Here is a 17,580-nt window from a genome sequence, read left to right as displayed (position 1 = left end):
AGAAGCTCATGGGATACGCAAAGCTGAAATGAGGTACATGTGTTCTGCTCCAACAGCATATGGTACCTATTTGCCAAAATAGAAGTACTTGGTTACCCCGAGCCAGAACACTCATCATAAAAACCTCTCTGAAAGAGGAGGACAATTTTACATATCTAATGTCATACCTGCTGGTACCCAGTAAGTCAAAGTTACTGTCTTACTGTCAAAAACTGCCTCGATCCAGTTATCTAAGGAAATGCAGGGTGGGAATTCTGTTCATTCATCATCTGCCTTAAAAAGGAGTCCTGAAGAGCAATTAGGTATAGCCTCTTAAATACTGCAAGACATAAGTTAATAAAATGGCAAGTAGCCAGAATCCATGTGGTATGTTGGGAAAGTACGTGGGCTTAAGGCAGGAGTGCCTCGTCACTGCTGCACTATGGAAGCTGACAGAAAAGCCTCCAGCACAGAGGCCACAATCTGGTGTTTTTGAACAGGTCTCTGGGACATGTATCCATGCGCTCTGTGGCTAGTCTCATGAAGACAGGAGTAAAACAGCTTGGAAACCCATCGAGGACAGAAAGAATGAAGCCTGAAGTGTGGGGTGCAACAGCAAGAGGCCTAGGGCCTTTCAGCATGAAGCAGCAAGGAGAGGGGCATGCTAGAGGAAGACTCTGACGAGGAAGAGTGGTTTGACACAGGCACTCTGGCGTGGACAACTTGGGCAGGGAACAAGGGGTGCGCAACGGCAGAGTATACATGTCAGACAGTGGTCTCAAGAGTACAAGCTGAACAATGACAATTGTAAAAAGTGAAAATCGGAAATGACCTAAAATCTGAATTATTTTCAGTGCAATAATTTGACATCAAGTAAAAGTGGAGAATTTTACACTGACCTCACATGATGGTGACAGTTAAAACACAAGCAAACTGCATGAACTGTCTAAAATTACTCTAGGCTATTTGTTTGGGGGTACGTATGTAGTAGGTTGGCCTAATGCTGCTTGTATTCTAATACTAATTTATGGGCCCCAAGAGTGGTGTCCTGGAGAGGAGAGAATCCACAGGTAAGACATCAAGTAACCCTGCCTCCAGTTAATTTGATTGGCAAATAAAGAACCAACAGCCAATAGCTGGGCAGGAGAGAGCTAGGTGGGGTTGGGTTTTGGCGGGCTTAGAGGAAGGAGCAGGACAGAGAAGAAGGAAGGAGCAGGCATGGAAGAAGAACTTGCAGGAGGGAGAGAGAGAGATGCCATGTGGTAGGAGTAAAGAAGATGTGGCCCTGTGGCATGGCCAATAGGAGCTAAGAGCAACCCAGATGGAACGATGAAACCATACTATAACAGCATGAAGGGTAGGCAGCTGCCCAGCTTTATATTTAAAAATATAAAATATATTTTAAATATATTTAAATAAAATATATTTAAAATATATTTTATATTTAAAAATATAAAGCCTGTGTGTGCGTGATCTGGGAACATAAATAGTCTAAGGCAGGTAAAACCCCACGCCGGGATGTTTTAGTAATATTACTACATCCGTATCAGACATAAATGAATTTTTGGGTCCCATGCCAAAGATAGCTCATTAAAAATATGCAAATATATAAAAAAAACTCTAAAGATATCTGAAATTGCAAACACTACTTGTGCCAAACATAAGGGTCTTCTACCTGAATAATAGTTCTCTCCAAATAAGAGCTTTTATTCGGTTAGTGACAAGACGCTAACTGTTCTAACTTAGAACATTAGGAACAAACATCCAATAAGGAAGAGACACTCAGACTCTTGGCATAGCTGGAGTGTGATCTTCAACACATCACTGAACCTGGAGTCTTGATGTGTCACCAGGGTAGAACCCTAGAGCACACAAGATAAATGTAGGATCAAACCCTGACCACAACCTAGGGCAAAACAGACTAGCACTTCCCAGTATACCTAGAGCAGCAGAGGGCTACTTCCACAATGTCACTGTTGGGCTATGACCTGACCTATCTGTCCCCCCAGTCAACAGTGGTCATACATGGACTGAGTTAATACATGCACAACACTGGGATGAATGTTTCATATTCAATACATTTTCTATCAGCTACTGACAATCATCATGACACACATAATTTGGACAGTAGTCCAGAGAGCATCAGCAGCCAAGGATAAGGATATTTTACAAGGAGGTTACTGTTTTATAAAGAAGATCCACCACCAGTGTTACTACGTAGGCAACTGTAGGGAAGGACTGGAAAAACTAGCTTATTCCAGTTAGTTACTTACTCTCTGGGGTGCTGATTGCCCGTTTAGTTACATGTTTGACAGCTCTATCAGACTTCTGCTCCAAGCTTAAGGAAGATGCTAGGATAAAACAGAAGAGTCTATCAGTACAAAAGCCCAAAGCAACATCATACAGAAAACAACAACAAAACCCACAATACATGTGAAAAGTTAAAATTCCCAATGTTTCAAGTGACATATAGATAGGCCACAGAAGTTAAGAAAGCAATGCAAGTAAACATTAAAGCTTCAGGCAACGTTCATATTCATAGCACTTAAGGAAGTAGAAGGTAAACCCATATTAAACTTATGTTTTTGATAGTTTGGCAATATAAAGTCTTTATGTGTATGTGTGTATGTTTAAATTATTTATTACTTTAAACCCAGCTTAAGGTTTATAAATACTTTGGCCATAGTCACTGGAAATAATTTTCCATACAAGGCTATACTTATAAGGTTATTTTACTGTGTCATTTACATAAAAAAGTATCAAGTATGCTTCTATGAATAGGGTAGTAACACAAGTCTCAGTACTTCCAGTTTAAGGACAAGAGTTCTGAAAATCTTGAGGTGACATTTCCACTGCATGTCTCACAGGCCTGTGTACCTAAGGAGCAAGCTGACTTTAACACACCATTCCCCAAACCCCTTAGCACAGGACATTCATTTTCTCAGCCTTAATCTGAAATCTCCAATTAATGCTATTTAAGTCAATAGAAAACATTTAAAAAAGGAAGGAGGATCACTTCTGAACTGTACATGCTCAACCATAAGGCTTACCATTGCTGGAGGGGTTTTCTGGGCTTCCGGTCTCTACATTAAACGGCAAGGCTCCTAAACTGCGTGTCCTTCTCTTCGATGCAACAGCTTTCTTGACTGAATTCAGGATGGCGATGGTACTCAGAGACATGGGCCTACAGAGACAAGATGCCAGATGCTGACTCCAAGTCAGACCATCCTGGGAGCATCAGTCCCTGCCCACTTCTCTTCTGATGTACTGCTCAACCATCCTCTTCCCAGCCTCTCAGGGAAGCATGTAGTGTGAGGGGTTGGTACAAACAGTGATGAGGCAGTTCTGGCCTGGTGGGAACGAAGAGATGCCTATGAGAATGCCACAGCTGGGGCTGCTGCTGGCTCAGTGGGCTCCCTACCTGGTATTGGACATCATCTGCAGAGGTCCATTTTCAGATATGGGAGGCAAAATTGGTGTGAAGCTGGACCCAGGTGCTGAAGGCCGGCTCTGGGCTAGAGGCATGCGAGCATTGTCCTGGCCAGCAGCAGCAGGTACAGTTTGTAAGTCTGGAGCAACCTATCACAAGAGTGAACAAGAATATCATCGTTTGCTATAAGAAGTGCATAAATAATCCACTTTAAAACCTATGTGCAGGGACAGCTACACTTTCTCTTTAAAACAGCTGTGGCAAACTGCTACACACAGATGTCAGGGCAGGCTTGTCACTCTCAGTTTTTAATATAGAATATCTATGTGGATTTCCCCAAGGTAGAATGTGAGCCTACAGCTATACTCAGAAATGCCTTTGCAGACAATAAGCTCTACAGAGCAGAAACAATACACAAGACACATCTGTGGAGAGATGCAGGAGGAGGTGGTTACAGAAATCAAACATCACAAGTGCTGTGCTCTGCCAGTGTACCTACTGGAAACTCATGCATTCTGATGAGCCCACAATTTTCCAGGCAAAGTTCCCTCCCAGGGACTGGGGAAAGATAACCACTGAGCTACTGGTGTGTCCATCACCCACCTGCGCAGAGGGCACCTGGTCACTGTCTTCAGGCAGTTTGGCTGCACTGGCATTTTCTGACAGAGCTTGCTCCTGGGCTAGCTGCTCATTGTACTTCTTCATGTCATACTCAAGTTCAGATGCCAGCTGTTTGTCAACTGCAAAGAAATCTTTGATTTCATCCCGATAATCCTGCATTACTTCCTGAAACAGATCCAGAAGCATCCTTTAGTGCCTTTTCCCATAAAAAGTGAGGCCTTATTGGTATGGTGCACACCTCCAACTCCAGAACCAGAGCAGGTAAGACCGAAGGGCAGGAATTCTAGACCAACTCAAGCCACATGGCAGAGTTCCCCTCTTCCCACTCATGACAGGGTTTCTCTGTGTAGCCCTGGCTGTTCTGGAACTCACTCCATAGATCAGCCCAGCCTTGAACTCTGCCTGCAAGTTACTCAAAATGATGGCATTTTCCTGAGGAGACACTGAGTTGATCATGATTATTAGTTAGCTAACAGCTGTGGTCTCTTGGGAAGTTTCCTGTGTAGCTGCCATGCTCTTGATGAGAGAGGACCGTGTAGAGGTCACAGAGGTTATACAGTCTGGAAGCTTCTAGTGTCCACAGCAACTTTATCCATGGGTGCCCAGGAGGGAGAGAGGTATGTCACAAAAAAACAAAAGAAACGAAAACAAAATTCTCATGTTCTCTGTAAAGTGAGCTCAGCTCTCCCATCTGATCTTCCCTAGGATGCAAAACTATTTGAAAAATTATATTTAGGATAATTTTGCTACAGTCCTCGAAGAAACTTTTCCAATTTTTCAAAAAAAAAAAAAACATTTTAAGTCAGAGGAAAAGTTACTGGTGTGTAAGTTTTCAGTATGTGGCTTGTGGCAAGCACCTTTATCTGCTGAGCTATCTTGTCAGTATCAAGATTTTTTTCTTTTCTTTTCTTTTCTTTTCCTCTTTCTTTCCTTCTCTCTCTGTCTCTCTCTTTTTCTTTTTGAAGAAAAACAAATGTGAACCAAGAAAAAGCTGCTAAACTAAAGGAGAAAATGTGCCATTTCTTTCTGAATGTTTTTTGTCAGAAGCCTGAGGCTTTGCTCTGAGCTGTATTATAAGCAAATACATCCCAGCTTTGCTGAGGCAGCTTCTCCTGGTCCTCTACTTTACAGACAACCCAGCAACAGGAGCTGTCTCAAGATAACACTTTATCCATGTGTGTATGATATTGCCACAGGGCCGTGACATCCTGCCTCAAATCAAACACCCAACATTAAATGTGATATCCAATTTCCACCTCATCCTGTCAGGACGAACTAGGGCAAGCCTTGTCCTCAGCTTTAGTTGAGAACACCTTTAGATTGGAACATATTCCCAAGGAAGGTTCAAGACATGAACATATGCTTTAAAAGCTCGGTGGCCTGAGAAACAGACAGCAACCTCAATGGTATTCGTGGCTACACCCTTCAGTACCTCAACGTCCTCAGCAGCCTGCTAGGTCCACTTCTACAGACTATGCTTCCTAGCATTCTGAGTTCTTGCCATTCACTGTCTAGACTAAGCAATGAACCTGGGGCAGTGGGGCTTGGGAGGAAAACCCCACAGGGCAAGCTCCTCATTTACCCTGAGGTAGTTCATGAGTTCCCTCAAAGCAGGGATCTTATTTTTCTCCAGCAGAGTCTTCAGGGAGATGATGATTGGAATAATATTCTCTATGAAATTCCTCTTTTGAACCTGCAGGAACATACACAAAAGCATGCTTTGGATGCACATACATCTGAAGAATAACTTTTCCTTCATCTACTTCTTTAAGTACATCAAATCTGGCAGCTACAGAAGCCCATTTGCCATTTGACTAGGATCCTGGAAATGAAGCGCTTGCGCGGCTTGTCATCACACTTTAAGCACCACAGCACATACAGGCCTGAAAAGCAGAATGCATAGTAACACTTCTCCATTCTACAGTAAAAAAAGGAGTAAGAGATACACTGAAGAACTTGACAAAAAGCTTCAGTCTCCACACAACCCTGATGGACCCTTGGCTCTGATCCACTATGTATCCTTGCTTTTGAAAGACATTCTGGTCATGTGACCACCAGAGAGATACATTATAATCTTGTGTGTGTAAAAAGACAATGATCTATAGTTGGGTAAGTGTGCACATGTATGTGTGGGTATGCAAGTGCTCATGAATGCACATATGTGCCTGCCTTTTTTTTTCTATGTATATATAACTCTGTATACATTTTTGAAAGTTAATGGGGTGTGATGACCTGGGCCTTATAATCTCAGCACTCAGGAGGCTGAGGAAGGAAGATCAAGAGGTCTAGGCCAACCTGAATCACATGATAAGACCTTTTAAAAAAGCAAATAGGCAAATAAGCAAACTATATGATTTAAATGATCAGTATCCAAGATATTGTGCAATAAATCTAAGAATTAAAAATAATTCATTATATTATTCCACATATGTAAGATTATCTTTCTGAAGCTGAAATGTATTCTTTCTCTTCATTTAAAACTAACAGGGTTTCTTGCTTGTATGCCACTTATTTCTGAAGCTTTGGGTCAGAGTCCCTAAAACAGGATAACAAGTGGAGAAATACACAAGCTAATAAACATGCATCTGAAAATACAGTAAGCTTAGTCACTGTCATTAAATGTGGCCTAAATGTACTCAACAAGTATCATCAAGAACATTCTCTGTCCTGGACACAAGCTAACCTCCAGAGACACAGAAAAGACATCAAGAGTTTCTGTCCTTACACTGTGTCCTAACCAGTGTGTGTTGTGGTAAACGGCTGGAGAGGACAAGCTGTAGGAGCTGGGGACTGATGGAGAGGAAGGATACTGGGAAAGACAGGAGTAGGCAAGGATGTGCACCAGAGGAAACTTTGTGATGTTGCTTCAGATGTGTGGGGATTAGAATGGGAGAGGGCAGTTTTGTGTGGAGAGAGTGAGCACTCAGACCAATGGTTCTTAACCCACAAAGGTCACATATCGGATATTCTGCATATCAGATGTTTACTTTACAAGTCAGAAAAATAGCAAAATTTCAGCTATGAAGTAGCAAAGTAATTTTATGGTTGGGAGTCATAATGACATAAGTAACTGTACTGAAGGGTCCTAGCATTTGAAAGTTTGAGAATACTGACTCAGACAGAAGAACGTATGTCAAAGGCATGGAACAGAACACATCTGAGGAGAAAGGGAAGAAATGAGGTAGGGCGGGCAGTTTTCTATCCCTGAGAATCTGGATTTTAATCCAGGAGGTGACAGAGCACCGCCAAGGTAGCTTAGAGTTACATAATATCTGATATTTTTACATTTCTTTAAAAAAAAAAAACCACTTATTTCATATGTGTACTGTTTCATGTATACAGCAGCCTGCAGAACTCAGAAGTGCACTGGAATCCCTGGAACACCAGTTAAAGCCACTGTGAGTTTCCATGTGGGTGCAGGGAACAGCAAGTGCTCTTAACTGCTGAGCCCTTTTTCCAGCCCCAACTGTTACCAGCTTTAATAAAAAAATTCCTTGAGTGTTCACAAAGAACTAAATGTTCGATACCACAGATCATCTACAATCCATTCTCCCTGGAAGTTTCTTGCTGCCTCAGCAGCCATTTTCAGTGTATTTTACAGAGAATAATTTGGTTAAAGAATGACTTCTCTGACAAGAGAAAAAACAGTAACAGAAAGGGTAGTGACAGGAAATGACACAGGCTTAAGAAACAATCACCAGAAAGGCAAAAGAGAAGGGCATGCAAGCAAAACAGAGAAGATCTGGATCTTGTTGAATGGGTGTAATGAAAATCCATTTCGTTGGGATCAGAAGCTTCTAGGGATCAGGTGGGAAATACAAACCAAATTAGGTACAATTACATGGAGCCTGCTGAGGGCTATGGGGCCTAGGTTGTTCCAGTCATTGAATTTCTAATTTGACATCTTTGGTCAACCCAAAAATACTCTTGGCATGCCAGACTCCTCTTCTGTCTTTGGCTGTATTACAAACTACCTAAAAAGGAAGTTTCGGGTGCATATACCTTTGGTATATAATTGTTCCATTCCCTGCAACAGACTGGGAGAAGAAACCAAGCAAGGAGAAATGATTAACTCAGTTCTGATAGTAAATTTGAGACACCATGGCACACCCAGGCAAGCAAGTAGACACACACTCATGGTATGAGTTGTAGCTAGAGGCAGAGACTTCAGAACCACAACCAGCTGAGCACAGGAGAGCCAGTGGTAAGAACAGCTCCGGGACTCAGGTGCCCAGCCCACACTGTGGAGCAGCAGAGGGCACACACCTGTGAGATGATCTTCATATGGGCCTCCTGCATGACCACATTTGCCAGAGCCACATCATCTTCCTCCAGGAGGTCCTTGGATGTCTGCGCTCTCATTGCCAATAGTTTGATCTCCTTGGAGCTGAGGACGTCAAAGGTATCTGAGAGCAACTCACTGGCTTCCATGTCCACGGGCAGGATGCCATCTGTGAAGCATGCTGAGGGAACACAGGATCAGCCTCTGAGAAACCCTTGGCCCAGAGGGGAAAATGAATTCACAGAACTAGGGAAGTGACAGTCAGTCCTGTTACAGGGTTGGGGTTCTAAGAGATATAACTGATGCCAAGATGGACAAAACAGACATGTCTTCTGTACAGACCTCTGTGCTATCATCGACACAGTATTTTAAGAACACACTTATCTCAAAGACACCAGATATACTTACCCAAAATGTTAAGACAGATCTTGGAAGTGACATTGAATCGCTGCTCATCTGTGAAGTGCTCAAGAAGAAACTTGTAGATCCTCATTCGCTTCTCTTTGTTTGTCTTTCCCTTTAGCAAAAACAGCAGCTTCCCCCTGGAGCAGAACAGGACAATATTACTGCTTGTGTGGATATAGGTGACAAAGATTCAAATATAGAAACCTCAAAGTTGTGTGACAAGGACACTGAGAGGCTCCAGTGTCATTATAGGCATTATCTTTTGTGCCGAGAAAACAAATGACCACTGAAGCAGATATCATGTGAGTGCCAGTGTCCAACCTATGCATATGACACAGGCAGCACTCCAGAGCCTTACTGAACCTCTTCCTGAGAGATAGAGACCTCTCCACAGCCATTCACTCACCTCTCGGACTGGGCAAACTTGTTATACTGCCCATGCTTCTCATAGCTGTTGAAGTAGAATATGCACTCAATGAAGTGCTGGAAAAACATGGTAGGGTTCCTCTTCAGCAGCAAGTGAGCCAGGCAGAACTCCCCAAGGCTGCAAAGGAGAGAGGCAGAGGAGGACTCATTACTCACGGTCAGTCTTCAGAGTCACTAAGAATTCTGCTGCCACACAGAAAAACACAGAACTCTAAATACATCCCAACAAGCAGCTCAAAGCAAGTCAATGATGTTACTTGCTTTGTTTGTCCAGGCTCAACGTTTCATTTCAAAGCTAAGGGCTGTATAAATGCCTTCCTTAACAGGTTTTATTGTTAAGATTTACTACTTTTAAGTATGTGCATGCATGTATGTGTAGGGGTATGTCCACATGTTACAGATGTGTAGCCTGAGGAGGCAGAAAAAAAAAAAAAAGGGTTTCGAAATCCCTGGAGCTGAGGAATAGAACTGTGTCCTCTGCAAGTACAGTCTTACCTTCTGGACCATCTCTCTATTCTACTCTGTCAGCTTTTATTTCAAAACTCAAATATGGTGTGACTACCCAGCTAAACTTCTAATAGAAAGCAAAAACCAACTTCTCCAAAACTCTTTCGAGCAGAGGCCTGGGTCCTCGTGGCTAATGCAGTGATAATGATCACCTGAAAATGAGCATGTGCCTTTCGTACACCAACTTCAACTTGTTGCCCACAATGACGAGATGAGCAAAAACTCATTTTAATACTCGAAATAAGAATAGCGAGAATAAAAGCGTCACTATCGGGCTAGAAGCACTACTCTCCAGAGAATTAATGGCTGTCCCCGAGTTCTGGAATCACCAACAAGCTCTGGGCACTTTCCTTGCACCTGTGGCTCCAAAGCTGAAAGTCTTTCAGCTGCACACAATGCCACACATTTGATGAATACCACGTAGGACTATACAGAAATGAAGGACAAACCATTTCTGTGTTAGCACAATAGGAATGAATGAACACCAAAACTGCTTGCTAAGGGAACGCCCAGGTGAGGCAGGGCTTGCTGATTCAGGCTCTTAGGAACAGAGCTTTAGTTTCACAGTATAGCTCAACCGAGAGTCCCACCCACCAGGAACAAGCAGAGACACCCAAGCAGAGACAAGCTTGACTGTTAAAGTCTTGTTCTTGGCTTTAGAAGGCATTAGGACATTGCTGGAAACTGACTTTTCCAAGTTGTATTCATCAGTCTGAGAATCTAACTAGTTTTATATTGTGCATATCAATTAAATTTGAGAACAGGGAGCTCAGAAACCACGAAGTAAGATAAGCTTAGTTTTTAAAAGTTCTATAGAGGACAATCAGGTACTGCCTAGGAAATAAGCTATCAGGATAACCTTTTCTTTTAATTATTTAAAATGTTTTCTAAAAATGGTGCCAAGCACAACATAATTTTTTCCTACACTATATGTTTTGATCATATTATTTATTCCCTTCTCCCAACTCCTCCTCCCTACTTCCCTACCAACCAAACTTCAAGTTCTTTCTCCTGACCCTCTAAAAAGCACAAAAAAACCCAGAAAAAACAGAGTTTGTTTTGTATTGGCCAACTACCCCAAGAGCGTGGGCCTGCCCTGGAGTGCAGTTGATACACCCAGTGACACTCCACTGAAGAAACCCATTTCCCTCTCCTGTCAGTGTTCATTGCAAAGATTCTCAGTTAGGGGTAGAACTGTGCCCACCCCCCCTTCTCAGTGCTGGAGTCTGGTTGCATGTTGCCACAGTCTGAGAGTTCATCTGGAAGACAGTTTCCTTGAAGTCATCCATGACCTCTGGCTCCTGCAATCTTTCTCTCTGCTCTTCCACATAGCTCCCCAAGCCTTAAGGATTGGGGCTTTGATGAAGACATGACTTAGGACTGAGTATTCCAAAATCTCTCACTCTCTATTCTATGTTAATTACCATCTTTTCCAAGAAGCTTCTCTGGTGAGTGTTGAGCAAGCACTATGTCATAAAGTGTCATTTGATTCTTACTTTCCCTTAGCAGAACAGGACTAGGATATCCCCTAGGCATTACCTAACTGGTCTCAGGTTCTTGCCTACTTTACCAGTGTCAGGTATGGGCTCTATCTTGCGTATGGGCCTTAAATCTAGTTTTAAAAAAGTAGTTAAGAACCCCCGTAACATTTGTGCCACTGTATCTGAGCCATTGTACCCTGCTGACAGGTCACTGTAGGCTGCAGGGCTTGTAGCTGAGTGACAATGACTGCTTTTCTCCTCTGGTAGCAGCATGCAGAGTACCTTCAGTACCATGAATGTGAGTCAGCAGGAGTGAAGATTCTAGACAGTTACTAGCAAGACTCTTCCATGCTTGCTGACACTACAAAGTGTCTCCACAATAGGGTCTTAGCATTAGGATTGAAGAACAACCAATGCATTGGCAATAGTCTATGACGTTTGAGGAAGCCCATGGGAGGCCTTTAGCCAAGGACTCCACGAGTTGTAACCCATTCCTGGAACTGGGCATTTCAGTTTTGGTATTGTTTTCCTCATAATATGGTGACTCCATTTAAATTCCTTTTACATATGAATATGTTTTAGGAAGCTTCTATAGTAGTAGGCTTCCACATAGCTTGTCAGAGGGCTGTTAGTGTTAGCTGTCCCTCCCCATATTCCTTCCTGTATCCTGTTTTCTCATACCTCTTCTTTTGATTCTGATTTCCCTGTGATCACTCCACAATACTACAGTCTATTTTGCCCCTTCCCTAGGAGATGCCCTTGTTCCTGTTCCCCTGCCATCTTTTACTAGGTAGCTAGCCTCCGTGGTTATTCAGCTGGAAGCACAGATAGGAAAAGCTTAAAAGCTAACAGCCACGTCACCTCACTCAGGATAAATGTTCCTAGTTCTACCCACTTACCTGCCAAATGCATGATTTTACTTTTCTCAACAGCTGAGTAATATTCCATTGTATAAATGTACCGGTTTCATTCCTGATTCACCAGTTGATGGACAGCGAGGGCGTTTCTAAACTCTATTAGAACTAGAGCAGCAATGAGCATGAGTGAGTAAGATCGCTGTAGTAAGACACAGAGTTCTTTGGGTGTATACCTGATGAAGTTATAGAGGGATCCTGAGGTACAATTCTCAAGGCAGTTCCACACTGATTTTCATAGGGGCAAAGTCAGTCTGACTCCTATCAGCAGTGAGTAAGTGTCCCCCCTTTCCCCAAACACAGCCTCTCCAGTATGAGCTGTCATCTGTTTGAATTTGGCCATTCTGATTGCGGTAAGATGAAATTGCCAAAGTAGTTTCAATTTGCATTTCTCCAATGGCTAAGAATCTTGAACATTTAAGTGCTTCTTGGTCATTTGTGGTGTATCTTTTGAGAACTCTGATTAGTTCTGTTGCCCATTTTAAAACTGAGATGTTTATTCTTTTTTTTTGTTTTTGTTTTTTTGGTTCTTTGCATATTCTAGAGAATATCGCTCTATCAGATGTTTAAATTGTACCCACCCCCCGTTCTTTAAGCTGTTATTTTGCTTGAATGATAGTATCTTTTGCCATAAAGCTTTTCAGCTTGACAGGGTCACACTTTGTATCTATGCATCTATCTAGGTATCTATCCATCCATCTAATGTACATGAGTGCTCTGTCTTCACACACACTGGAAGAGGGAACCAGATCCCACAGATAGCTATAAGCCACCAAGTATGGTGCTGAGAACTGTGTTGAGATACTTTAAAATTATTGCTATTTATCTAGAGTTCGTGGATCTATTTAAACTGTTTTAAATATACATATACATATATACATATATACATATATATATGTCTGTATGTACATATATATATATAAAAATTGATCCATTTCGTCTATGTTTTCAGGTGTGGTAGAACAAAGTTTGTTAAACTATATCCTTATGATTGTCTGGATTTTCTTAGAGTCTACTGTACTATTTCCCCTTTAATCTTTAATTTTATTAATGTCTCTCTGTCTTTTGGTTTGTTTGGTTGTGTCCCACAGGCTGGGTATACTATGTTCTCATTCTCATTCAATTCTAAGAATTTGTAATTTCCTTCTTTATTTCTTGGCTCAGTTTTTAGTCACCAGTGAGTTTTCAGTTTGCTTGAATTTGTATTTCTGGTATTTCTGTTGTTGTTGATATTAAATTATAATCCATGTTGGTCAGATAGGAACTGGGTTGTTATCCTACTTTTGTATCTGTTGAGACTTGCTCTGAGTCCTAATATGTGGTCAACTTTGGAGAAAGTTCCATGAGGAGCTGAAGAAGTATATTATCTAGTGTTTCAGTGAAATGTTCTGTAAATAGCTGCCAGGTCCCTTTGATTTATGATGTTATTTAACTCTAGTACACCTGTGTTTAGTTTTTATCTGGATGGCCTGTTTACTGGAGAGAGTTGGGTATTAAAGTCATCCACTACCACTGTGTTAGGGTCAATATGTGATTTTAGTTGTAGTAGTGCTTCTTTTATGAATTGGTGTGTAAATGTTTAGGATTGAAATGTCCTCTTGGTAGATTTTTCCTTTAATGAGTATGTAGTGTCCTTCCCCATCTCTTCTGATTAGTTTTGGTTTGAAGTCTATTTTGTCAGATATTAAAATAGCTATGCTTATTTGCTTCTTGGGTCCATTTACTTGAAATGCCCTTTTTCCACCTTTTTAGCCTGAGTTGATGTCTGTCCTTGATGGTGAGGTACGTTTCTTGGATGCAGCAGAAAGATGAATCCTGACTTCTAATCCAATCTGTAAGTCTCTATCTTTTTATGTGGGGAACTAAGACCATTAACAGAGTTACTAATGACCAATGTTTCTGGCTCCTGTTATTTGTTGTGGTGGTGAGTTCTTCCCTCGACAACTCTGTTCTGGGATTATTTATTTATTTTGTCCTTTTGGATATAGTTATCTTCTCTTCAGACTGAAGTTTTTCTTCTAGTGTCTTCTATATATCTGGACTAGTAGGTAGAAAGTGCTTAAATTTGTTTTTATTGTGGAATTTTTTTTCTTTCCCTGTTGATTGTGATTAATACTTTTGCTGGGTTTGGTAGTCTGGGCTGGCATCTGTAGGCCCTTCTGGTGTTTAGAGTTTCCATTGAAAAGGCAGGTGTTATTCTAATAGGCCTGTCTTTACATACAACTTGGCTTTTTCCTTTGAACTTGAAGTGTTTAATGTCATTTCTCTGATCTATATATTTAGCATTTTCTTGTGGGTTGTGAGGAATTTCTTTTCTGGTTCAGTATTTGGTGTTCTGTATGCTTCTTGTACCTTGATAGGCACTTCCTTCTTTAGGTTACGGAAATTTTCTTCTCTAATTTTGTTAAAAATATTTTCTGTGTCTTTGACCCAGGTTTCTTTGCCTTCCTCTATTATTCATAGATTTGGTATTTTTATAATGTTCTGGACTGGACCTCCTAGATGTTTTGTGCCTGGATTTCTCCCTCACACACCCTGCCTCCCAGATACAGTTTCTTTGATTAAGCTATCCATTTCTTCATCTTGTCTTCAAGACCTGAAATTCTTTTTTCCAAGTCTTTTAATCTGTTGGTGAGGCTTACCTCTGAGGTTTTTGTTTGACATCCTGAGGTTTCCATTTCCAGTTTTATTTCACTTTAGGTTCTCTTTAGTGACTCTATTTCTTTGTGAAATTCTATTTGAAGGTCTTGAATTGTTTTCACTATTTCATTAACTGTATTTGTTTTCATGGTCTTCATTAAGGCATTTATTCGTATCCTTTTAAGGTCCTAGAACACATGTATAATTACTATTTTGAAGTCTTTGTCTTGTATTTCAGCTAAATTGCTTTTCTCAGGGCTTATTGCAAATAGGGTTTATGGCTCCTGGAGGAGGCAAACTGTCTTGGCTGCTCAGGCTTGTGATTTTGCCCTGGGATCTAGGCATCTAGAGTAAGCATGACTGAAGTGTTTGTTGCATAGATATTTGGCTTTGTCTCTGTTGAGTGGATGTTCTGTTCTTTTGTTGCTGGTACTCACTCTGTGTCCTAGGTAAGTGTGATGACTATTGGGTCCCTGGTAGAGTGTTTCTGCAGGTTGGCAGGTGTCATGAAAGAATGGATATGGGCCAGAAGGGAAGGTTGAAAAGAGCTGTGGGAAAGGATAACAGACAGCCCAATTCTGTCTAGGATGACTTCCACATACAGAATCAAATACAGCTTTGTATGACAAAAGAAAGTTCCTAAGAAACTCTCACTTAAGGTCTGCTTTAAACACCTGTCATCTCTGAGTTCTCAATGTACTCTCTTTCTCTGAGACAGCATCTCAAGTAGCCCATGTTCACCTTGCCCTTGATAAACAGTTGAACTCCTGAGCATGTTTCCACTTCCTGAGTGCTGGGATTACAAGCATGAGCCACCATGGTTGGCTCCATGTTATTCTTTACAGGTTATTTTGTCTAGAAATCTGCATTTGAAAGGCAAAGGTCACAACATCAGATGCAGTTCTTTCTGAACTAATGTTACTGTGGTAAACCATCTGTGACCAGAATAGGGAAAGCCATTAAATGGAGAACAAATCTCCCAAGGAAATGAAGAATAAGAATTTACCCTCTATGGTCTTTTTATGGTCAATCTACTTACTAGAGCAGTGTTCTCACATCTACCTGAACTTTCCTCTCAGATCTGAATTCAAATTATGATTCTATTAATTAATCAGTAAGAAGAGAGGTTGCTTTAATCTGATCTTAGGACAAACACTGGTCTTCTTGGGGTTTAGGGTGGGAATGTAGATTAGCAGAGGTAACTGGGGGGTGAGTTACTACTAGGCACATATGTTCATATGTTTAACTGTCACATACAGTGTGCATGTTCACATAAAGCCTACACATAAACAATGCATGTGCAGGAATGAAAGCTGCCATGAAGCCTTTCTTCCATTAGGAGAAGCTGAAATCAGTGAATGCAGAGTGTCTAATCTCTATATTCCATCTACCCCAGGCTTTACTAAAACAGCACGTTTCAGTCTTGATACTCTGGAGAAAAGGATCTAACTTTTTTGTTTGCTGAAAAGTTAAAAGAAACTTAAATGCAAATTCTAGGAAGGAGAAGGCAAGGCATGGGGAAGTGGCAACTGGGTTCAGCAGCAGACACGTGGCTAGTCCAGCACCACAGCCTTTACTGTTTACTGTACTCTGGTAGTTTGATATTTTTCTCTCAATCCCAGATCATGACTCAGGATCTCCAATGTTCATACATAGGCACCCAACTGTCACCCACACCTGCCATTTTCCAGACTTCTTTACCCACAGTGACCTATGTTTGTATTTCATGCTACTACTCTGTGAACATGCCATGGACCATGTCACTGTATTGAATTCAACCACTTCCCCTGTACACACCCTGCCTATCCTTCTGGTGTCTGGATGCCCCCATCCCATTCCATTGGTTCTGCAGCTTCACTGTGCTCTCTATGGAGTGGAGATTCCTTGTCTCCCAAGCCAAGACACCTTTGGTTTTCTTTCTTTTTCTCCCTCAGTTATATTTTGTTTGAGCTTAATTTTGCAGCAACTGCCTATTAAACCGTCTGCTTATTACTTGGCTATCATTCTGTGACTACCAGTCTACAAAGCCACCACCTAGTGGACAGAGAACAAAATATTATCATACAATTTTTTTAGCCTCAACACTTGGTTTTATATGGGCCTGTTAAAGAAGTGTCAGGATGCAGGCCAGTGGTAGAACACATACAGAACATGTATGAGGCCCTGGGCTTCAGTGTCCATCCCTAATTTTCCTTCCTCAATTTCCTCATGCCAGAATCTTCAGGAAATCCAACTGGGCCAGAAAACATATATTTAATAGATTACTCTTGATAAACTCTAACTTGGCATAAAGACACAGAGAAACTAATCCATAATATAAGTACATACGCCTCACCATTGGCCTAGAATATATATACACACCAGCTTTTACGAGAGAAAAACTCCTGTCCACTTTTAAATCATGGTTTAAACCCAGACAGTAGAGATAAAACTGAAAGATTTAGGGGCTGGTGAGATGGCTAAAGGGCCTGCCAGCAAACCTGATGGCCTGAGGTTAACACTGGGACCCACATGGTGAAAGGAGACAAGTAACTCCTGAAAGTTGTCTTCCACCCATCACATGCATGCTGTGGCACGTATGCCCCACACAGATATGCATAAGAAGGAAATAAGATATAATAAAAACCTTTAGTGAGAGTATCAAGGTTCTAAAGGTGCTAATTGTTTCACCAGAGTACAGTATCTCTTTATCTGACCGAATGAATTCCCTTCTGACCTATATGCCCTGAGAATCTGGATTCACATAGAGAAACTAATGTAAACATTATGCGCAGTGATTAATGCTCTTCTTTAAATACATTCTTTTCAACTCTTAAAAATGTACTATTTTCAATCAATACATCTACGTTGTACGTACTTATGGGGTACCATGTGATATCAACATGTGTGTATACT

General features: G+C 41.3%; 1 protein-coding gene across 1 annotated transcript in view; it reads right to left on the bottom strand.

Moving 5' to 3' along the window:
* Nucleotides 1-17,580, bottom strand: part of Ncapd3 (non-SMC condensin II complex subunit D3) — a 67,801-nt gene that overhangs the window by 4,356 nt on the left and 45,865 nt on the right. The window contains exons 25-32 of the mRNA XM_028763931.1: nt 9,124-9,261; nt 8,721-8,854; nt 8,297-8,493; nt 5,613-5,723; nt 4,013-4,195; nt 3,401-3,558; nt 3,030-3,163; nt 2,253-2,330 (exon numbers count right to left, since the gene is read on the bottom strand). Coding sequence (XP_028619764.1) covers nt 2,253-2,330; nt 3,030-3,163; nt 3,401-3,558; nt 4,013-4,195; nt 5,613-5,723; nt 8,297-8,493; nt 8,721-8,854; nt 9,124-9,261 — 1,133 coding nt within the window. The remainder of the gene's footprint in view (nt 1-2,252; nt 2,331-3,029; nt 3,164-3,400; nt 3,559-4,012; nt 4,196-5,612; nt 5,724-8,296; nt 8,494-8,720; nt 8,855-9,123; nt 9,262-17,580) is intronic.

This window comes from Grammomys surdaster, unplaced genomic scaffold (genome assembly GCF_004785775.1).
Source record: "Grammomys surdaster isolate TR1022 unplaced genomic scaffold, NIH_TR_1.0 140, whole genome shotgun sequence".
Classification (NCBI taxonomy): domain Eukaryota; kingdom Metazoa; phylum Chordata; class Mammalia; order Rodentia; family Muridae; genus Grammomys; species Grammomys surdaster.
This window is presented reverse-complemented; position numbering and strand designations above follow the sequence as displayed.